The 19,248-nt window shown below is 47.8% G+C and overlaps 1 protein-coding gene across 2 annotated transcripts; it reads right to left on the bottom strand.

Annotated features, from left to right (window-relative positions):
• LAMP5 (lysosomal associated membrane protein family member 5) lies at positions 1,667–18,985 on the bottom strand. Of its 2 annotated transcripts, XM_018056917.1 has the most exons (7): positions 18,898–18,985; positions 13,499–14,046; positions 12,797–12,969; positions 12,289–12,420; positions 12,058–12,163; positions 10,561–10,749; positions 1,668–2,544 (listed from the first exon to the last, which is right to left on the bottom strand). In XM_018056917.1, exons 2-7 carry the CDS (start codon positions 13,560–13,562, stop codon positions 2,366–2,368), a joined length of 843 nt encoding a protein of 280 aa, XP_017912406.1. In that variant the 5' UTR covers positions 13,563–14,046; positions 18,898–18,985; the 3' UTR covers positions 1,668–2,365. The 2 variants fall into 2 exon arrangements, with proteins under 2 accessions (XP_013823872.2, XP_017912406.1); XM_013968418.2 differs by lacking the exon at positions 18,898–18,985 and having other exon boundaries at positions 1,667–2,544; positions 10,561–10,698; positions 13,499–14,223.

Raw genomic sequence — 19,248 nt, 5'->3', positions numbered from 1 at the left:
GAGTTTGTCATGTTTGGGGCATGGAGGGTGAGACAGTCACAGATGATGGAAAAATGGAGTGAACTAGGGTGGGGCAGGAGGTGTCTTCCCCATCACAGATGAGTGAGTGGAGTGAACTGGGGGGGCGGGCAGGAGTCCACCCCCATCACATGTGAGAATGGAGTGAAATAGGGGGGCCGGAGTCCACCCCCATCACAGATGAGGGAGTGGAGTGAACTGGGTGGGTAGGAGTCCACCCCCATCACAGATGAGAGAGTGGAGTGAACTGGGGGGGCAGGAGTCCACCCCCATCACAGATGAGGGAGTGGGTGAACTGGGAGGGGGGTCGGTGTCCACCCTCATCAACGATGAGAGAGTGGAGTGAATTGGGTAGGAGGGGGGCAGCAGTCCATCAGAATCACAGATGAGAGAGTGGTGTGAACTGGGGAGGGGGTGGCAGAGGTACACCAGAATCACAGATGAGAGAGTGGAGTGAACTGTCAGGGTCAGGTGTCCACCCCCATCACAGACGAGGGAGTGGAGTGAACTGGGGGAGCAGGTTCCACCCCCATCACAGATGAGAGAGTGGAGTGAACTGGGGGAGCAGGTGTCCACCCCATCATAGATGAGAGAGTGAACTGTGGGGGTCAGGTGTCCACCCCCATCACAGACGAGAGAGTGGAGTGAACTGGGTGGGGAGCAGTTTCCACCCGCATCACAGATGAGAGAGTGAAGTGAACTGGTGGGGAGCAGTTTCCACCCGCATCACAGATGAGAGAGTGGAGTGAACAGGGGTCAGGTGTCCACCCCCATCACAGATGAGCATGTGGAGTGAACTGGTGGGGAGCAGGTTCCACCCCCATCACAGATGAGAGAGTGGAGTGAACAGGGGTCAGGTGTCCACCAGCACCAGGGGCTTCTCCGTTTCTTTGTGCCACACGCAGCTTTTACCAGGAATCGGGGCTTGCTCCTCACTGGTACCAGACAGACACTGAAAAGAGATCCTTCTTGCAAAGACTGAGGCTGACAGCAGCAACTGGGCAGGTCAGGGGACAGCAGCTGGTCGATACTTAGCAAGATTTGCTGGGATGAAGAAATACTAAGGATGTGCTTCTGTCAACAGCTGAAGGCTTGGGGAGAAAACTCACAAGCTGCCTCTCTTGTGGGGGTGGTTTTATGGGGCTTGATGGATCCCCACCCTAACACCAGAGGAGAGGATCTGACTCTTCTAGCTCAGAACTGAACAACGATTATTTAGGAGGTGGATGAAATCCAAGCTATGTACCTTTCTCTAAGGAATTCAGTAGGTTACATTTTATCTCAAAATTCAGTCCAAGCTACTATGTTCGGTCCAGCTTTTTAATACAAAATGAAATGCCAGACTCAAGATCAAGAAACATCAGAAACTATTTTAGATCAACCATTCAAGAGGTGCCATTATTATCACTTCTCGGCTTTTTAGGTAAGATCAAGTGAAGAGGTGCCATCATTAAACCTATTTATATTTGCCAAAACAAATCCATGGTTTTCACCTGGAAAAGCCAACTCCTCCATCCCTGCTATTATTTTCTTGGCTCTTCCTCTTAGAGGAATGAAAAGCCCATCTTCATCATCCCCCTTCTCTCCTGTGGATGCCACACAGGCCATTTTTAGTTTTGTTGACTTGTTTCAAGAAAGCAGCCAAATACTAGACAGTAGTGTGTTTTAATTCATTTTGAGAGACAAGCTCACATGGATTGATTCTTCAGGTCCCCATACCTGGACCTGACATAAAGTCCAAACAACTCTGCATAGTTACGTTAAACAAGTTCTTGTGCTGTGAATTCGCTGGGTGCAGGGAGCAGTGAAACATTCCCGAGACAATCACAAGACATGCAGAATGCCAGCCAGAAGCATGGATCACGTTCAGGGGTCTTGCTGCAGGGAGCATGAGGCTGTATTTTGTGTGCACTGACGATAGTATAGGATAAGCCATCTGTGCTCAAGGGAGCAGAGCATCCAATGTTCCTCTCGAACCTTAAGGGGTGTCTTTCCAAAAGAACTGTGGTTCCAGTCCTTACACTTCAGAGTCAGATATTCCTCCGAGTTGTATGCATTGCTCCTTGGAGCGTCAAGGCCAAGCCACCACGAGCATGACAGCTGGCTGACCCCACCCCTCCTACCTCTCAGCCGAGAAAGGCTATGTCATTCACCCCATGAATCCAAACGAATCCCCCCATCCCTGTTTAAGCATGGATGCAGGCCAAGCAAGCCTTGCGTACCCAAGTCTGTTTGACTGGAGCTATGTTGGTATATCCCATGTGCAGGTGTGAAGTGCTGTTGTTTCTCTGCCTGATCCAGCCAGGGCCGGGGGTGCGGCGGCTGGGGGCTCTCTGCCCAGCGGCCTCTAGCCCATGTGCTTATATTGGGACCGGTCCCTAGGGATCTGGACCTGGTTGGCAGTCATCTTGTGATGGATGTGGTAAATGACCAGCGTGACCACAATGACGAGGCCCAGGATGAGCCCCAAAATCAGCGGCAAGGTCTCCTCCAGCTGCTCCCGCTCATCCACTGGGCATTTATGCTCTGAAATGTGAAAGAAAAAGGCAATGAGCTCCTACCAAAAGATCCTGAATTATGATTAATTCCAACCCAAATATTCTGAATTATGATTAATTAAGTCTGCTTAAGAAAACCAAAAGGCAGATAGAGATGAAAAGATTTCTCAAAAAAAGGGAGGAGATATGCATATACTACATAGCTGATTCACACTGTTGCACAACAGTAACTAGTGCAACATTGTAAAGCAATTATATCCACCCCCTTCCCAGAAGAAGATTTCTCAAGGAAACTTTAGGGAGATGTTTTCTTCAGAAACAGTATTTCCCAACCAACTCTAAGACTTAACCCCTTAATATTTCTATACAGTGTAAAATAAAAACATCAATTAAATAGGACAACATTCAAGTTATTGGGTTCCTAGCCTAGGTTATTAAAACATCCAGGACTTCCCTGGTGGTACAGCGGATAAGGAACTTTGCAATGCAAGGAACACTGGGTTCAGTCTCTGCTCTGGGAAGATTCCACATCCCTCAGGCAACTATAAGCCTGTGAGCCACAACCAGTGAAGTCTGGGCGCCCTAGAGTCCACATGCTGCAACCACTGAAGCCTGTGAGCCGCAACCGGCAAAGTCTGGGCGCCCTAGAGTCTGCACGCTGCACCACGAGGAAACGTGTACATGGGTTCCTCCGGAAGCCACTGTGCCTTCTTCCCTTGTGATCCAGCTGTGTATCCTTACTACATCATTGTGACAAATAGTAGCCGTGAGTACAATTAAAAATAAATAGAATAGTGCTGGTCATGACCCACTAAAGCAGAGTTATCCTCTTTTTGGTATCAGTGTGATGAAACCATCTTCCCTTCTCAGAAAAATGCTTATAAATGCATAAAATGAAAAACATAAGATTACACAGAAAATGGACTACACTGAAATCAGCTATTAGAGTATTTTAAAATAATTCAGGGGACAGTTATATATGTATTTATTAGCACACATGTAGGCTGGCTTTGATTGCAAAGCAGTGAGCAGCGTAATTGTTACTTTGCAAGATCTGCACAAAATGTGGAAAGAAAATGTCTATGATTTCTGCTAGTGACAAAGTCATGGGTATGACTAATACCACTGTGGGTTGTTACCTTTATAATCGAAGGAAATGTTAAATATTAATTTGAAATCAGTGAAAATAAAGATGGGAATGTTTCCCTTTGACATTTACAGACCCCCGTGAATTCTATCCACAAACCCTACGGACACCAGGGTTAAGCTCCTGTGAAGTAAACTGATGAGTTAACCCACAGGTTATGTAACCACGGAGGATGGCTGCCCTTGACCCCTGCCTGGGAGAAAAGCATCCCTTGGCTTAGCCCAGCTCAGCATCCAGCCTTGGGCCCTCAGAGACCCCTGACTCTCTGTCTGCCTCCACAGCTTTGGGGCTCCCCCACACCTCTACCATGGCTGTGCTCACGGTTCTAGAGAACACAAAACAGAGGCCCAGGGTCTACGACTGGAAAAAAGCAACCACCAGAGCAGTCTATGGAAAGAACTAGATGTGGTCAGATCAGATAGAAGAGGTGCAATGGGCGGCCGCTAGGTGCCACCTCAGGTGCCCTCAACCGCAACCCTGGCACCACCATTGCAATCCTGATGCATCTTAGGGTGTTCTTCCATATGCGAGAGTTATTCTGTCTTTTCTGATGACCAGAGCATTTTAAAGCTGTCCTTACTCCCTGAGATGAGCAAAAGTTTAAGAACTCTTCAATGTCTCCAAACAGGCAGCGTGGAGATGGGCAAGCGGACTGCTCCGCTCTGCTGGTGTCTCGGGGCCCTCCCGCTGCAGAAAGTGGGCAGGGACACCAGCTGTGCGTGCCCTTCTGTCTGATGGGGCAGCAAAAGGAACGGGCTTGCTCCTCTTTCCGTATTTCCTCTGGGCGGGCTCCTGTAACTTCAGCGAAATGTATTTTGTGTACTGAAAAAGTGCTAAGATGAGTGGGCTTCGGAGATCTTTGGTTGGAGATAAGCGGATACGCTCAGCAAGATGTGAGCACAACAGTAAACGGGAAAAGCGGTTAACTGACGGAAGCTGCTGTGTGCCAGGAACAGCGTGCATAGGAAGAGCTGTATAAACTCTTTCCCACTGTGAGCTCCACCAGGACGGGAGGGTTCCTACACCACAGAACGAGGCACAGCACACAGATACCGGGTCTTAGGCCCTTGGCAGTCACCATTCCCACCCATTCCCATGGACTCTAACTCCAGGGCAGCTTAGACGGCCCAGAGAGCCATCAGAGGCAGATGGCCGTTGGCAGGTAACTCACACTCTTTCCCAGGGTCTCCATCAGGGTGAGCCCCGGTGCTCACGGGGCGACCTGCTCACTTATACACCTGCACTGCTGCTGCTGCTGCTGTTGCTTCAGTCGTGTCTGACTCTGTGCGACCCCATAGGCGGCAGCCCACCAGGCTCCCCCGTCCCTGGGATTCTCCAGGCAACAACACTGGAGTGGGTTGCCATTTCCTTCTCCAATGCAGGAAAGTGAAAAGGGAAAGTGAAGTCGCTCAGTCCTGTCCGACTCTTAGTGGCTCCATGGACTGCCGCCCACCAGGCTCCTCCGCCCATGGGATTTTCCAGGCAAGAGTACTGGAGTGGGGTGCCATTGCCTTCTCCGACACACCCACACTAGCTGCTAGCTTTCCCACCTAACTTTTCTACTCCCTGAGCAATGCTTTTTAGAAACACCTAAATAGGGTTAGGTGTTTCTAACCCTAACTAACCCTGGCTTCCCTGGTGGCTCAGAGCATAAAGCGTCTGCCTGCAATACAAAAGACCTGGGTTCAGTCCCTGGGTTGGGAAGATCCCCTGCAGAAGGAAATGGCAATCCACTCCAGAATTCTTGCCTGGAGAATCCCATGGACAGAGGAGCCTGGCGGGCTACAGTTCACGGGGCCGCAAAGAGTCAGACACGACTGAGCGACTTCACACACACACACACACACACACAACCCTACCTAACGGTAGGTAACTACCTGCCCTTATGTCCTTACAGAGGATTGTTTCTTGGGGAGCCCCACATAAAACACTAGGCTTCAGGATAGTAACAAGAACACAGTTTTCTGTGACTGGCTGGCGACATGGCCCTGCACTGGGTCATTGTGTTCCAGCCCTGGACACAGCTCTCTGCAGTGTTAATAACAGGACTGTCTCTCTCTGGATGCTTCTCCAGGGGGCCCTGAGAAGGCTCAGTTACCCAGGCGCTATTTTCCTGGCTGGGAGGCCCCAAGTCAACCACAGGCACATGCGATGCTCTGGATCAGCACCAGCACACCCCTCCCTGGTCTGCAGCACGGCAGCCAGCCTCGGGGCACTCTGCTGGGGGTGGTGTACATTCATTTTCAATAAAATACAGACTGCTTTTCCCAGCGTTCTGGTAAAGTGCAGATCAAGTGGTATCTCCCAATCCCACTGTTAGCAACAATGATAAAGAGCTCAGGAACTCAGGGCATCCGACCACCTTGCTGAAGGTGGCCCCTGCTTTCACGGGTTTGGTACAGCTTCTCGGCGGGAGCAGCTGAGAGACTTGAAGATGCTAAGCGTACAGGATCTGATACCCAAAGACAGGCTCCGGTCACAGTGCTGGCAGCCCCCAGAGCACAGCCCTGGCTGGTTACTTCACCTCCCTGAGCCTCAGTTTCTCTACTTAAACGGGGGCCTCAGTCCATCCTTCACAGGTCTCTCTGTCTGTGTCTCCCCTTGAGAGTTAAGGAGGCCCTGGAAATGGCAACCCTCTCCAGTATTCTTGTCTGGGAAATCCCATGGACAGAGGAGCCTGGTAGGCTACCTCCATGGGGTCGCAAAGAGTCAGATGTGACTTCGCGACTAAACAGCTGCAGTGTATGTGTGGTGACATAAACGCCGATTAAAACCGAACGTTTCACAAAGGGGCACAGAGGCACCTTGTCCCGTTACATTTCTTCTGTCATTACGCATGAGAGCTGCCTTTACCTGAAGCCACTGAAACACTCAGTCTGCTCTGCTCCCTCCCGGGGAGGCACCACCCCCATCACAAAAGCCTCCTGAACCTCAAAGGGCCCCACCACCAGGAACAAACTGGGGAAGGACAAGGGGCCCCACACAGCAGGGACACACGAGCTGCCCTGAACTGCAGGTTGAGCATCACCACACCAAGCGCATGTTTTATAGCAAGAAGCCAGCCTGTACAGATTGGCCCCTTGGTGGGTTATGCCTGCACTGCAGGCTGAGACCCATTAACTCAAAAGCCCACCTGTGCCAAACTCAAATTCTGACACATTCACTTATTTTAAAAAACGTCTAAACAGCTAAACATGTAAACATCTAAAAAACCATCTAACAAAATGGCCTGAATTTCTAGTCATTTAGGGCCTATCTGCTTTGGATACAAACCTCACCCAACAGCTGTCACCCATTGAAGAGACAGATAAAGCCCTGAGCTCTGCTGCCCCAAGCTCTGCGACCCCAGGACCCCTCCCCACGCTGTCAGGGGACATCACCCAGACACTAAGCCCCCCTCACACCCCCTCCCCATCACCAGGATAGCGGCCCCCAGAGACCTTCCTCCGGATGGTCCCATTGCTGTGGAGGGCTTTCCCCACACAACCGTGCCCAAGTGCCCCCCAGGAAGCTTGAGCGTTACTGCCTCTTATCTTCATATCATTTTCCTGAATCGGCTCAAAATCCCCCCGCCGCCGGGGCGCCTACAGTTAGTTTGCTGTGGACCAGCAGCATCACCCGGGCGTCGTGGGCCCCGCCTCCAGACCGCGGATAAAAGATCGCCAGAGCTGCGCACGGTGCAGATGGCTACGAGACACACCCGGGATCAGTACAGCAGCCAAGTTCAACGTCCTAAAGGGATCTGTGTGATAAAGATGTCAGCCCTACTTGAACGGCTCTGTGAGTGCTGTGTGCGTGTCCACTAACCCGTTTCACTGAGCCATCCTCGTTTGTCTCAGAATCTATGAAGGAGGCAGGTGGGAGACTAGGTCAGGCGCCAGGGAACGGACTTTTCACCTGACGCCCTCATGCGGCGGATCCTGCGTGCACATGCCAGAAGCCGTGTACACAGCCCTGCAGGGGGTGTCAGACATGTGACCAGACACCACCACCCCACTGGAACGCAGGCAGCCCCCACTCACACCCGCACGGGCAGCAGCCAGACATCCAGAGTCCCCTTCTGTTCTTGGGGAGTGGGAGCCAAGTGCCGGGTTCTGAAAAGGCACTCCAAAAGCAATCTTTCAGACTCCACTAAAACAAGTAAAATGGCCTCTTACAAAACATACTGGGGGCAGGTGCTGAGAGGCACAGACAGGAGGAGCCAGGAACAAAAGGAGCCCAGCCACACAAAAGCACACCGATCCAATGAGCGACTGAACCGAGGCCTGCCTCCTCCCAGGAGCGTCAAGGCCTGAGCCCCAAGGCACCACACAGGAGGCAACATCCTAATTATTACCCAGAAAAGCCTTGGTGAGACAAGTCCAATTTGCCTGTGCTGAATATATCTGCATTTAGGAAGTTACACGTCTTTACAAACTCTCTAAGACTATCCATTTAGATCCTGGAACTGCATTAAAATTGCTTTTTGTACACAGAGATCATTAAGTCTATGCTAAAATAATCACTGATTTTTAGGAAAGTATCCCCGATCTTTATTTGGCACCCATTTACTCTTATTTTGTACACAATTTTAACATCCGTGAGGTCTGATTTCTCCAGTCATAAATGACTATAAGCAACAATTTAGAAATAACCCATAATGGGTTGGGGTGAGATGTAAGGAAACAGTAAAAGCAGCAATTATAGCACCAGTGGTACAAAGAAGTGAAGAAGTGCCTAAAAACAGCAGGCCAGGAAAACACAAAGAGCAATTAGGGACTACTGCACGTACACACATAAACTCAAAAGTGTCTGCGGCAGGGACTCTGGGCACTCCATGATCCAATATTTTCAAAACGAATTCCTGGTCACCAATTAAGTCCAATTACTTTTCATTACATTTAATATTTTGAGTTTAAGAAAGACACTTCCATTTTATAAATACCTTCATAACCAACAGTATTTTTGAGTGTTAACATCTTGATGTTTCGTTTCAATTTTGTAGAAAACACATTAAGATGGAATAGCCCATACTCCGCATAACAGGGGAATGCGGCACTGCTGTTCTAAATCTATTAAATTCTGATTTGTTTAGCACTGAAGCATTTGCAGCTATTAGTTGAGCCTGGGGCTTCCCAGGTGGAACTGGTGGTAAAGAACCTGCCTGCCGAAGCAGGAGACTTTAGGGATGCAGGTTCAGTCCCTGGGTGGGAAAGGTACCCTGGAGGAGAGCACGGCAACCCACTCCAGTACTCTTGCCTAGAGAATCCCCATGGATAGAGGAGCCTGGCGGGCTCCAGTCCAGGGGGTCACAGAGAGTCGGACACGACTGAGCGACTAAGCGCATGCAATGCACACATTGACTGAGTCCACAGCTTCGGAACGTCAGTTCAGCTGAAGTTCACAGGGCATCTGCAATGTGCCAAGCACTGTATTAGGTGCTAAATAATATGATGACAAGAAAGAACGAGGCCTTTCCCTCAAGGAGAGTTTGACTGAGGAATTCCCAAATGCCTTCTGAATAATCTTGCGGGGAGGGATTCTATTCTGTGTGCTTTGAGAGGGGTAGTTGATGAAAGCTGGACACCTTGGGAATTCTTTAATGATTTTCGTGTGACCAGAGGCAGATTCCCTAATATTCTACACATTTAAATGGTGGCATTCACCTGGGGATCCCCAGCCCAAAGGTGAGCATCCATAATGCAACCAAAATCTCATTTTTTAACCACAAAGAATAAATGAGAATATCAAACTGTCTCTAACAACCTCCTCTAGACAATTGTTGATGCTTAGTCACTCAGTTGTGTCCAACTCCTTTGTGACCCCAGGGACTATCGCCCGCCAGGCTCCTCTGTCCATGGAATTTCCCAGGCAATACTGGTATAGGTTGCCATTTCCTCCTCCAGGGCATCTTCCCGACCCAGGGATCGAACCTGAGTCTCTTGCACTGGCAGGTGGATTCTTTACCTTGACCTACCTGGGAAGCCCCTTCTAGACAACACAGAGAGAAAAAACAAATGACTAGAGGAATTCACTTTCCCTATGCTTGCCCAGTGTAAATTGTTGCTAGGTTTGGACAAACTGCAGAATGTGAGCTCCCCTACTTCTGCTGGGATGCAGAAAACCAAGAGAATGTGGATCCTCTAAACACGCCTCTGCTAGATCCTGCCTGATCTCCTTTCAGGGCTGGAACAGACTGAGAAGCAGCTTTTTGCACTCCTCAGAGGGAGAAGATCAGGGACCCTTCCCTCCTTGGGGCCTCTCTGGTGTCCCTTCTTATAAATATGAACGTTGAGCAGAGGCACAGCTTCACGAGTCTCTCTGTGTAACCTGCGCATGTGCGCGCGCGCGTGCACACACACACACACACACACACACACACACCCACCCTTATTGCATTTTGGTCACACAAAACTTAGATTTACAGTGGTAGAACCTAGGGCTGGACATGTCTAGAGACCATGAAGATACTGAGACCCATACAAGCAAAGACCTTTCTCCAATCCACGGCTCTCTAGATAACTGCTTGGAATTTTCAGCTGCTTTTTCCTTGGGAAACTTGCATCAAATTCTAGGCTTTTTTCCAACTGACTGTCTTCCTATCCAGTCTCCTCTTTTGCCAAAGGAGGAGAGAAAGAAAACAATGGAAAAAATAAGGGAAATCGGGAGGGAGGAGAAAAGGAACAGAGGGAGAAGGAGAGAGGAAAAGAAGGACTTGAAGGAGAAAGAAAGAGCAGGAAGAGCCATTTTTTCAGTCGGCTTCCTGCAGTCTTTAAGAAGCGTCGCAGAGGGAGGCAGGGCCATGCTACCCTAGAGACAACCCAAGGGTAGCAGCCTGGTGCCCTACAGGTCACCTTCCATCTCCAGCCTGAGTCAACCTCGGATTCTTTCCTTCCTCCGGACTCCCCACCCACCTACCTTCACTGAAGACAAAGTCAGAGATGATGTCAAAGGGCTGGATGTGGACCGCGGACAGGACCATGGTGACTGTCTTCTGTGGGTCGCTGGAGGCTAGTGAGATGGTCTGCTGAGCTTGACATTCATAGGACTTCCCGGCTGGGGTGACCAAGGCAGAGAGGTGATGCGAGTTGGCTGTGTGCTTCCCAGCTGCAGGAAGGGTCCAAAGCAATGGTCAGGTGCCTGTGGCTAGCAGAATCTTCCTTGTGGTGATCCAGACAGCTGGCTCTTGCCTCTCAGCCCACTCGCTGACGTGCCCTGTTACTCTATCTGGCTAAGACTCTGCAAATGTGAATGCCCCTGTCCTTTCATGAGCATGGGCTCCTTAAACAGTAATCTGGAAATTCTTTTTGGAAGCAGAGAGTGATACCTAAACCTCCAACCCTTTATAATAAAATCTAACAGAGATTCTCAAAATATGCAAAGAACAGTGACTTGGTTTTCTACATCTCACACTGCTCTGCAAAATATAAAATATCTTTCTCAGCAAAGCACGGTGGCTGCTAGTGCTCTGGGCTGATGCCCCTGTACAGATACATAATTTCTGGAAGCCTGCCACCCTCCCTTCTCTCCTTCCCAGGATTAAGGTTTTTCTTTCTTCAGTCTAATTTAACTGTGGGAAATATTTGAACAGAAACTTTGATAAAGAGATGAAATTGCCCTTTTTACTTGATTGATAAGGGGTGAAATGGAAGAGATGATATATGTATTTTTGTATATATTCAATAAAAATCGTGTCCTAACTCAGGTGCCCAGGTGATGGATGGTTTCTTTATTAGTAGATCAGATAATCTACAAAATAAATATATAAATTTCAGTGTGATCTTGGATGGTGCCTGAAGATGCCAACATTATTATTTGGAGCTTGGATGTTCCTTGCCACCATACTTTTGGAGGATCTGGGTGAACTGTTGTAGTGATGGGCATGAAAAAAAGTAATACATTTAGGACACGGTTCAGAATCGACTCTGGGGTGTCTGCAGTCGACTGAAGATGTGGTGAGGCCCGAGCCATGGGCCGAAAGATCTGAAAGGCCAGCAAATTCTGACCCAAAATGAAAGTCATAACTGCCCCCTTGGTGTTTTAGCGCATAAGAACTTTTTAAAAGGAGGAGGGGGGGAAGGCAGAAGTAAATAAAAATACAGCCTTAGTCCTTCTCCGCGTTCCTCTAAAGGAGAAATCTTGAGAAAACCATCCTGAGGCAATCCCGGGCAGACAGGCCCTCAGGAGGCGTCTCATCCCGAGTCAGGCGGTGGGCGAAGGCCTTCAGGCCCGGAGTTTGCGGCGCGTCTCCCAGGCCTGAAGGCCAGAGGACTCAGGCGCGCTCCCTTCTTCCATCCCGGAGAGCCAGCCTGGGGCGTTTCCAAAACCCTAAGGAATTCCGCTTCCACACCTGTGATCCCAGCAGCGTGTGCTCTTCCCCAGGGTCCCTCTCCAGCCCTGCTGACCTCTACTCACCACTGACTGCGTCTTTAAAGTGGGTCTTCTCTGAGGAGTCGTAGACAAACTGGACTTTGCTCAGCTTCCACGTTGCCTCGGGTCCCTGGGACGTGTTGTGACTTTCCTGCCGAGCGGAGGAGGTGCGCGTGAACCGCCGGCGCAGAGAGGGCCGGGGAGACAGAGGGGCGGCCCTACCCACCCGCACTCCCCGGAGTCTGCAGGGGCTCGGTCAGCCTCGCTAGCAGTTACCTTTAGAAACAGCATTTTGAGTGCGTACGCGCGATCCACCCAGAACACCTGCAGCTCCGACTCGTCGTGGCCACAGTGGCCCTTCACCTCGGCTCCCCGGGTCAATGAGATATCTGCTTGCTCCGTGATCAGCTGGGAACACAGACGCCCCGCACCCCCTCAGCGCGCGGGGCCCCGTGGGGGCTGTAAAGGGCGGCGGGTCCAAACTCCGGGTCTGGCGCGCCTGGGCGCTCCTTCACGCGCGCTCCCAGGTCCGGGAACATGCGGTTAGATGCTCTGCGTGCAGACCCGGCCGGCCGTTAGGGGAGCGGAGAGAGGGGGGGTTACTTTCCAAGCAGGCGGGGCGAGCAGAAGGCGTTACAAGCCGGAACCCCCATGCAGCATTCAGGAGCAGCCTGCAGGGCTTAGGGGGGAAGGCGGGCGACCCAGGTCTTCACGGGGTCTTGAGGGAGGGTGCCCTTCGCCCCTGGAGCCCTAGGAACAAGCCGGGAGGGAAAAAGTGCCTTACATCCACGTAATTGCTGGCCCACACATCATAAGGGACAATAAATTTGGCTGCAAACTCTGCCATGAGACACGTCGTCCCATTTTCCCGCACCACAAATATATCTTTTTCAGGGTTAGTGGAAAGGCCTGAGAGATTTTCCACTTCTTGTTCTGCCATGATTCGAGTCACTGTATCTGCGGAAAAAAACAAATCCTATCTGTTCAGGGCTCAGCGAGCCCACGCGTCTGGGGCTCAAGGTGGAGAGACATCACAGTCCGCAGGCTTCGGGGTGACAAAGTTCCTCGCCGGCTACCATGCGCTCTGCGGGCCGTTTCTCTGCCCCAGCGGCAACAAATTCGACTGCTGTTAATTTATAATAAAATTAAATTAGAAAACATTTAAAGCCTTACTGACTTGGAATCCGACTGGCCTTTTTTCCTCATTTTAGGCTTTTAAAACAAAGGTGTCTCGCCAATGGTCTAAGCCACGAAGCAGGCCCGTGTGAGCACCACGTCTGGTTGCCATACAGGTGTGTGGCTCTCTGGGGAATTCCCTGCTACCAAGGGGAAGGCCCTCCGCAACCCCCCGCCCCTACAAAGAGAACCAACCCGCAAAACGTTACGTCCACGTTTTGACCTTAAGCTACCTGCCTGCCGTACGGTGCCCGTTCCGTTCTCTGCAAAGAGTGCGCCCTGCTCTGACCGTCCCCAAAACGCTACTCACGGAACAGCATCAGGAGAACTCGAAGTCCATCCACGCCGAGAAGGGCTCTTCTGCGGAGATCCATGCTCCCGGAGCCGCGAATAAGGCCAGCGGGTGCTGCTGCAGAGGCCGCCCGAGAGGGAATCCCTCCAAGTGACGGCTGGAGTGAGCCGGGCGAGCGACGGGCGGGGGCCGCGAGAGGGGGCAGGAGGCGGGCGAGAGCTCGGTGCGCGGGCGGCCGCGGCGTGGACGGCACCCGAGCGGGCTGATGCGAGTCCGTTCACTGCGGAGGGGAGGAACGCGCGGCGAGGGAGCCGGACTCGTCTGCTAGTGCTGAAAGAATTCGGCTGTGTTGCAGAAGTGACGGTGGCTGGGCTCATGCAGAGGTCCAGTGAGAATTGGGAGGGCTCAGATTCTCCCAGTTTCCTGTGCTGCAGTTGCATCCGCAAAGATGATTCTGTCCTGAGAAACTTACTAGCACCTCAGACTTCTTCAGTATCCCTACCGGTGACTAGGTGGTGAAGACATCACACCACTGGAGTCCTGGCTTCTGAAAATGCATCCGGTTCCTGAAAGAAAGCGGTAGAGCACCATTTGTTGCTGCTTTGGGGGAGGAGGAGTAGGCAGGAAGAGAGAAGGAAAATGCTATGGCAACAGCTCCTGCATTTTGGAGACATCCCCTCTCTCCCCTGCTCTCAGTGAGATCAGGGTTTAAAGTTAAATTAACGCCTCCTCAAAGGAGGTCGTCAGTCAGTGCAGTATATCTATTCCGGCTTATTTTCTGTGAGTCTGTTCTTTGATTGTATGAGGACTTGGAACGCTGGGGTCAGCCATCCTTGCTCACTATTTTGTGGCTACTCTGCCAAGAGTAATGTAAGTTTGTGAGCGTTATTTAGGTTCTTTTAGGACAATCACAGTTACATAAACACACACACACACACACACACACGCACACACAGATACTACTCTCCAGCCTTCAGGGGGACAGAAAAACATATACTACTGAGTTAATTCCTATATTTACATTTTCAGTAGCTTGCTTAATTTTAAAATTTTTGCTCTATAAATCAGAATCAGCTCTTTCAGCAATAGATACACTATCTTAATTATAGTGATCTCCAAATATCGTATTCTTAAAGGCTATTTCATTATATGAATAATAAGCAAAATAACAATGTCTTAATAGGGGGCATCTTACACATGTGCATTGACAAATTTGATCCTCCCTACAACCTTAGAAGATAGGCACACACCTTATTATGATTGTACATACCCCAAAATTGAGACTCAGAGAAACTAAATGACCTTCTTCAGTGTCATACGGTCAGTAAAATTAAAATAGAAAAAGCACATGATTTAACATCACAGGGATCATTTTCATTTTTCCTTGTATAATACTTTGACTCCAAAGTATACAATATCTTGATTTCCATTAAAAAAAATCTTTATTCAATGACCAAATAACAAGCTAAAACCTAAGATCTCTAACTCATATTCCTGAAAGGTACAGATCGGTGTTTCACATATAATAATATTCTGACATTATGCTTGCTACAAAGTGTCTACACGATTATTGTTTCAAACCTATTCCTATATCAATAATTAGATCAAGAGCAATTCAAATTATGAAGTAATGTTTAAGTTTATACTATATTTTACATCTTTATCTCTGTATTTTGATATTTCATCCAAATATTTCTCAAGAAATTTACATAAGTGAATATATATATCACTGAGGCAAAATTGTGATTGATACAAAGTCAATTATCACCAGTTGAGAGCGGAAGTTGTAAAAGTTATGTATGCCTAGTGATTTATCACGTTAGTAACTGTCAGTAAACACATTTTCCTGCAGTACTGCAAAAAACAGAAAGCAATGAGACTATTACATGATGAAGCATTTGTATATTCTCTTTCCCTCTCTCCCTCCAGTACTGAAATGAGGAAAGAAAGAGATTTCAGTCACTCAAGATTTTTTATCACCTTATAGAGATTTTAGTGTTCCTTATCTAAAAAATTAGGATAATAGCTCAGGGGTTGTCTGTTTAGGCCTAGTGAACAATGATTATAAAAGCATTCAAAACAAAAGACAAATTAATTTGGATTATAAACATTAACTTGAGTACTGCTACTCGCACCATACTTGATACTTTGGAAACCCAAAGATACACAAATACCATTATACATGTATAACAGATATCTGTAAAAGTTAGAATGCTTTCTCTCTTACACATTATTGCAGATATTTTCAGTTATAAGACGTTAAAAGAGCAGTTGAGTTAATTTATGTTATCCGCTTTAATAATACAATATTAGGAAGTAGCACTGGTCATTAATCTTATGTTGTTGTAGCTGATTTACAAGTCAAATGTCAGTTACTTTGGAAAATGTTTTCTTTCTATACCTGACATAAATGATCTCTTTGTTAACCAGTACTTGAATGAGTTAGAAGAAAACAAAATTTTAATCCCTCTTCTTGGGAGAATCGTTTTCAAAAAATAATTCATTTAAAATTCTTTTATAGGTGGGGAGTTTGGAATGGACATGTACGCACTGCTATTTTTAAAATGGATGAGCAGCAAGGACCTCCTGTATAGCACATGGAACTCTGCTCAATGCTATGTGGCAGCCTGAATGGAAGGGGAGTCTAGGGGAGAAAGGATGCTGTTATATGCATGGCTGAGTCCCTTTGCTGTACACCTGAAACTATCACAGCATTGTTAATTGGCTACACCACAATACAAAATAAAAAGTTAAAAAATAAAATCCCTTTATTAATCTTAAACATAGCTTTACAAATACCATTAACTTATCCATCTACCTCTAGTGAGTCTTATGTTGCAATAGGAGTTGGATCATTATACCTACAACTTTCACCAACATTTATTACTTTCTAATCATCCTCAAAATCTCTAGTTCTTTAAGATTAGCAAAGAGGTAGTAAAGAAGAAAGACTATTTAAGCCCTATTTGAAGATAGTAACAGAAATTTTTAGAATCCAGTCCATTCTTCTTTTCTTGAATGGCAGAGAGAGTAAGAGGCTAACATAAGCATGTACACTCATGTGGATGAGAGCTGTGTCAGTTTTCATCAACACTGCTGGCAGTCAACACACATGTCACCCAAGTGCACTGACTATGAAACCTCTTCTTGATCCTCTAAGTCCTACAAAGGATTCTCTTCAGTGCAAGTGTTTACTTACTGACTCAGTCTCTGTGAATCTCATGCATGTCGTTGAGTGACTACTGTTTCATAGATGTGGAAGAAAAGACCCCTGCATGTATAGAACTTTTAATTTTGATGGAAGAAAATAAGAAACATGAAGATATATGGTTGCCTGGCACGAGGTGTGCATAGATGTTTAAGGAAAGACAAGGTAAGATAGCCATCTCGGGGTGGTCAGTTCTACCAAAGGAGGCCTCTTGAAGAAGGCAGATCTTAAGGAAGTGGACAAATTGATCTAAGGTGAAAGGTAAAGAAGGGCAATGCGGATGGCAGGAAAATATGGTAACTGTGAGAGTCAGTGCAGAGATGTAATGCTCCATCCTTCCATGTTTTATTTGCAATAAAGAAGAAATTAGACCCCCAATCCACAATGTTTTATAGCATTGATACATAACTGTTATTTAACTCCTTTATTTGATAATTTACCCATATGCAAAAGACTGGAATATGCAAAACATTCTAAATAAAATTAATATTTAAATTATTAGGTGTATCTCTTGGTACTTGGTTGCACAAGCAATTGACTTGTAGTTGTAGAATCAAAGAGGAAAGCTAAAGCTTTGTTGCAGCTTTGGCTTATAGATATTTTGTTCTACTTTATAGTGAGATGTGAAAATGTACTCAGTCTCTGCAGTTCCCACCATCATCAATGCTCTCCTCTCACCACACACACAGACACACACACACAGAGATAAGGAAGCACAAATGGATAACCGAAGCAGGGGTAATTTAACTAAACTGGACAAGATGCACACAGCTGTTAAGCCAAAATTACTAGTTACCAAAACCTTTTTTGTGTCCAACTTATCACCGAATAATTATTTCATTTAATTTAATCACTGCCTTAGAAAACCTTTGAGATCCTCCCTAGGATGAAAACCCTTTTGGGATAGGAAGTGAAAAATAAGTGTACATAAGAATATTTTGTGCATAAATAGGCAAAGCCTAGAATACGTGGAAAGAATAAGAAAATTAAATTTAGCCCTCGGAAGCACTCAGCTTGCATGATCTTGGTGAAATTTCCTTCATTCTTTCTGTCATTGGTCTCTCCTGCAACCACTTTAAAGAAACAAAGCTATTTCTGCAATGAGGATAACTGGTGGGGAAGACAAGGCACCAGAATAATAGCCTTTTCATTGGGAATGTTCTTAGAAAATGTCCTTTTATGAGTTCATTTAGAATAAATGCCTTCACACATGAGAGAATGAAGGCCACAAAAGTCTCTCTTAAAAAAAAAAAAAAAAACACGTTGAATAAGCAGATGGTGAGGCCAGGTAATTACTCCTGAAATGTTCAATGTTCAAGAGCAAAGAAATGATTTTCACCTTTTGAGCCAGTAATTACTTAACTGTTTTGTAAAACTGTTTATGAAGCTACCACTAGCTTCAATGTAAATTTTTAGGCAACTGAGTACAATCAGTCCTCTCTGGTCTCCTGGCAGAAGGGCCTGGGATTTCTCTGTGAAAGACAAGAATCAACTGAGTAGTTAAAAATCCTCTGAGAAGTTTTTTCTCCAAGAAATATTGACAACTATCCCAGTAGGCTTAAGGTCAGACAAGCTGTGGCTCGTTTACAGTAGTTTGAATTCTGAGATAATGCAATGCTTTAAAATCTAGTTTATGATGTATCACAGGGGTTTCTTATTTCCAGTTAACTACTCGTTAAATTCTCTATTTAAACTTATGCGATATTCACTTGAAGATGTGTTGGAACGAAGGAAAATTTATATTAACTGCCCTTGTGGAAGAAGGTGAGAGCTGAGCTTGGAAGGAAGCTTTGTTGATTCAGAGCTGGAGCCCGGAGTGCCCGGGGTGTCCTGAGGCGGTAAGTTTAGGATGTCTCTATGGCTGTTGATTTGAAACCGTGCAAGATGTTCTGGTAGCCAACAAAGGGAAAGAGGAAAGAGTTTTCAGTGTATTGGAAGGCCACTGGCAAGGGAATCTAGGCAGCAAAATGTTAGCTTTGCCTAGATTCCTCCACTAACAACGCTTTCTGGAAGGAATGGCTTCATCTCTCTGTCTCCAACACACCTTTCCTACAGGATCCTTTCAGGGCTGCATGCCTCACTGCTATGAGCGACCTTAGTCGGAAAGGAAAACAAAAACCCGCTGCGGAATTCCATTACTAAAGCTTTTTATCCCAACCAGCAAGAAGCCGTCGCGGATCTAGACTCAGCCTGCGGCCCGCGGCGTTACCTTTGGCTGGCCTCGAAGCACGCGGGCCGGGTTGCTCCGGGGCTGGGCCTGGCTGACTCTGCCCGCCGCCCAGTGGCCCGCACCGCGGTCCGGCGAGACCTCCGCCCGGGAGAGACGCCGGCGCCGGGCGCCCGGGCTGAACTGCACCGACGTTCGCGCAGCTGCTCCAGGTGCAGACGCGGGGGAGAAAGCTTACGAAGGTAGGGTCCACGCGCTCTCCGAAGCTGGGGAGGAAAGATCAACCCCGCGGGTGCTGGGCTTCAGCAGGTGCGGGCCTCGGCTGCTGGAGCGAAGCTCCGGGCTCTTTTGTGTCGGGATCCAGGGAGCTGGACTAGGAAAGGGAGGAAAGCA

This window comes from Capra hircus, chromosome 13, assembly GCF_001704415.2.
Source record: "Capra hircus breed San Clemente chromosome 13, ASM170441v1, whole genome shotgun sequence".
Taxonomy (NCBI): domain Eukaryota; kingdom Metazoa; phylum Chordata; class Mammalia; order Artiodactyla; family Bovidae; genus Capra; species Capra hircus.
The sequence above is the reverse complement of the archived record's forward strand: the minus strand, read 5'-3'. Positions and strand labels throughout refer to the sequence as shown.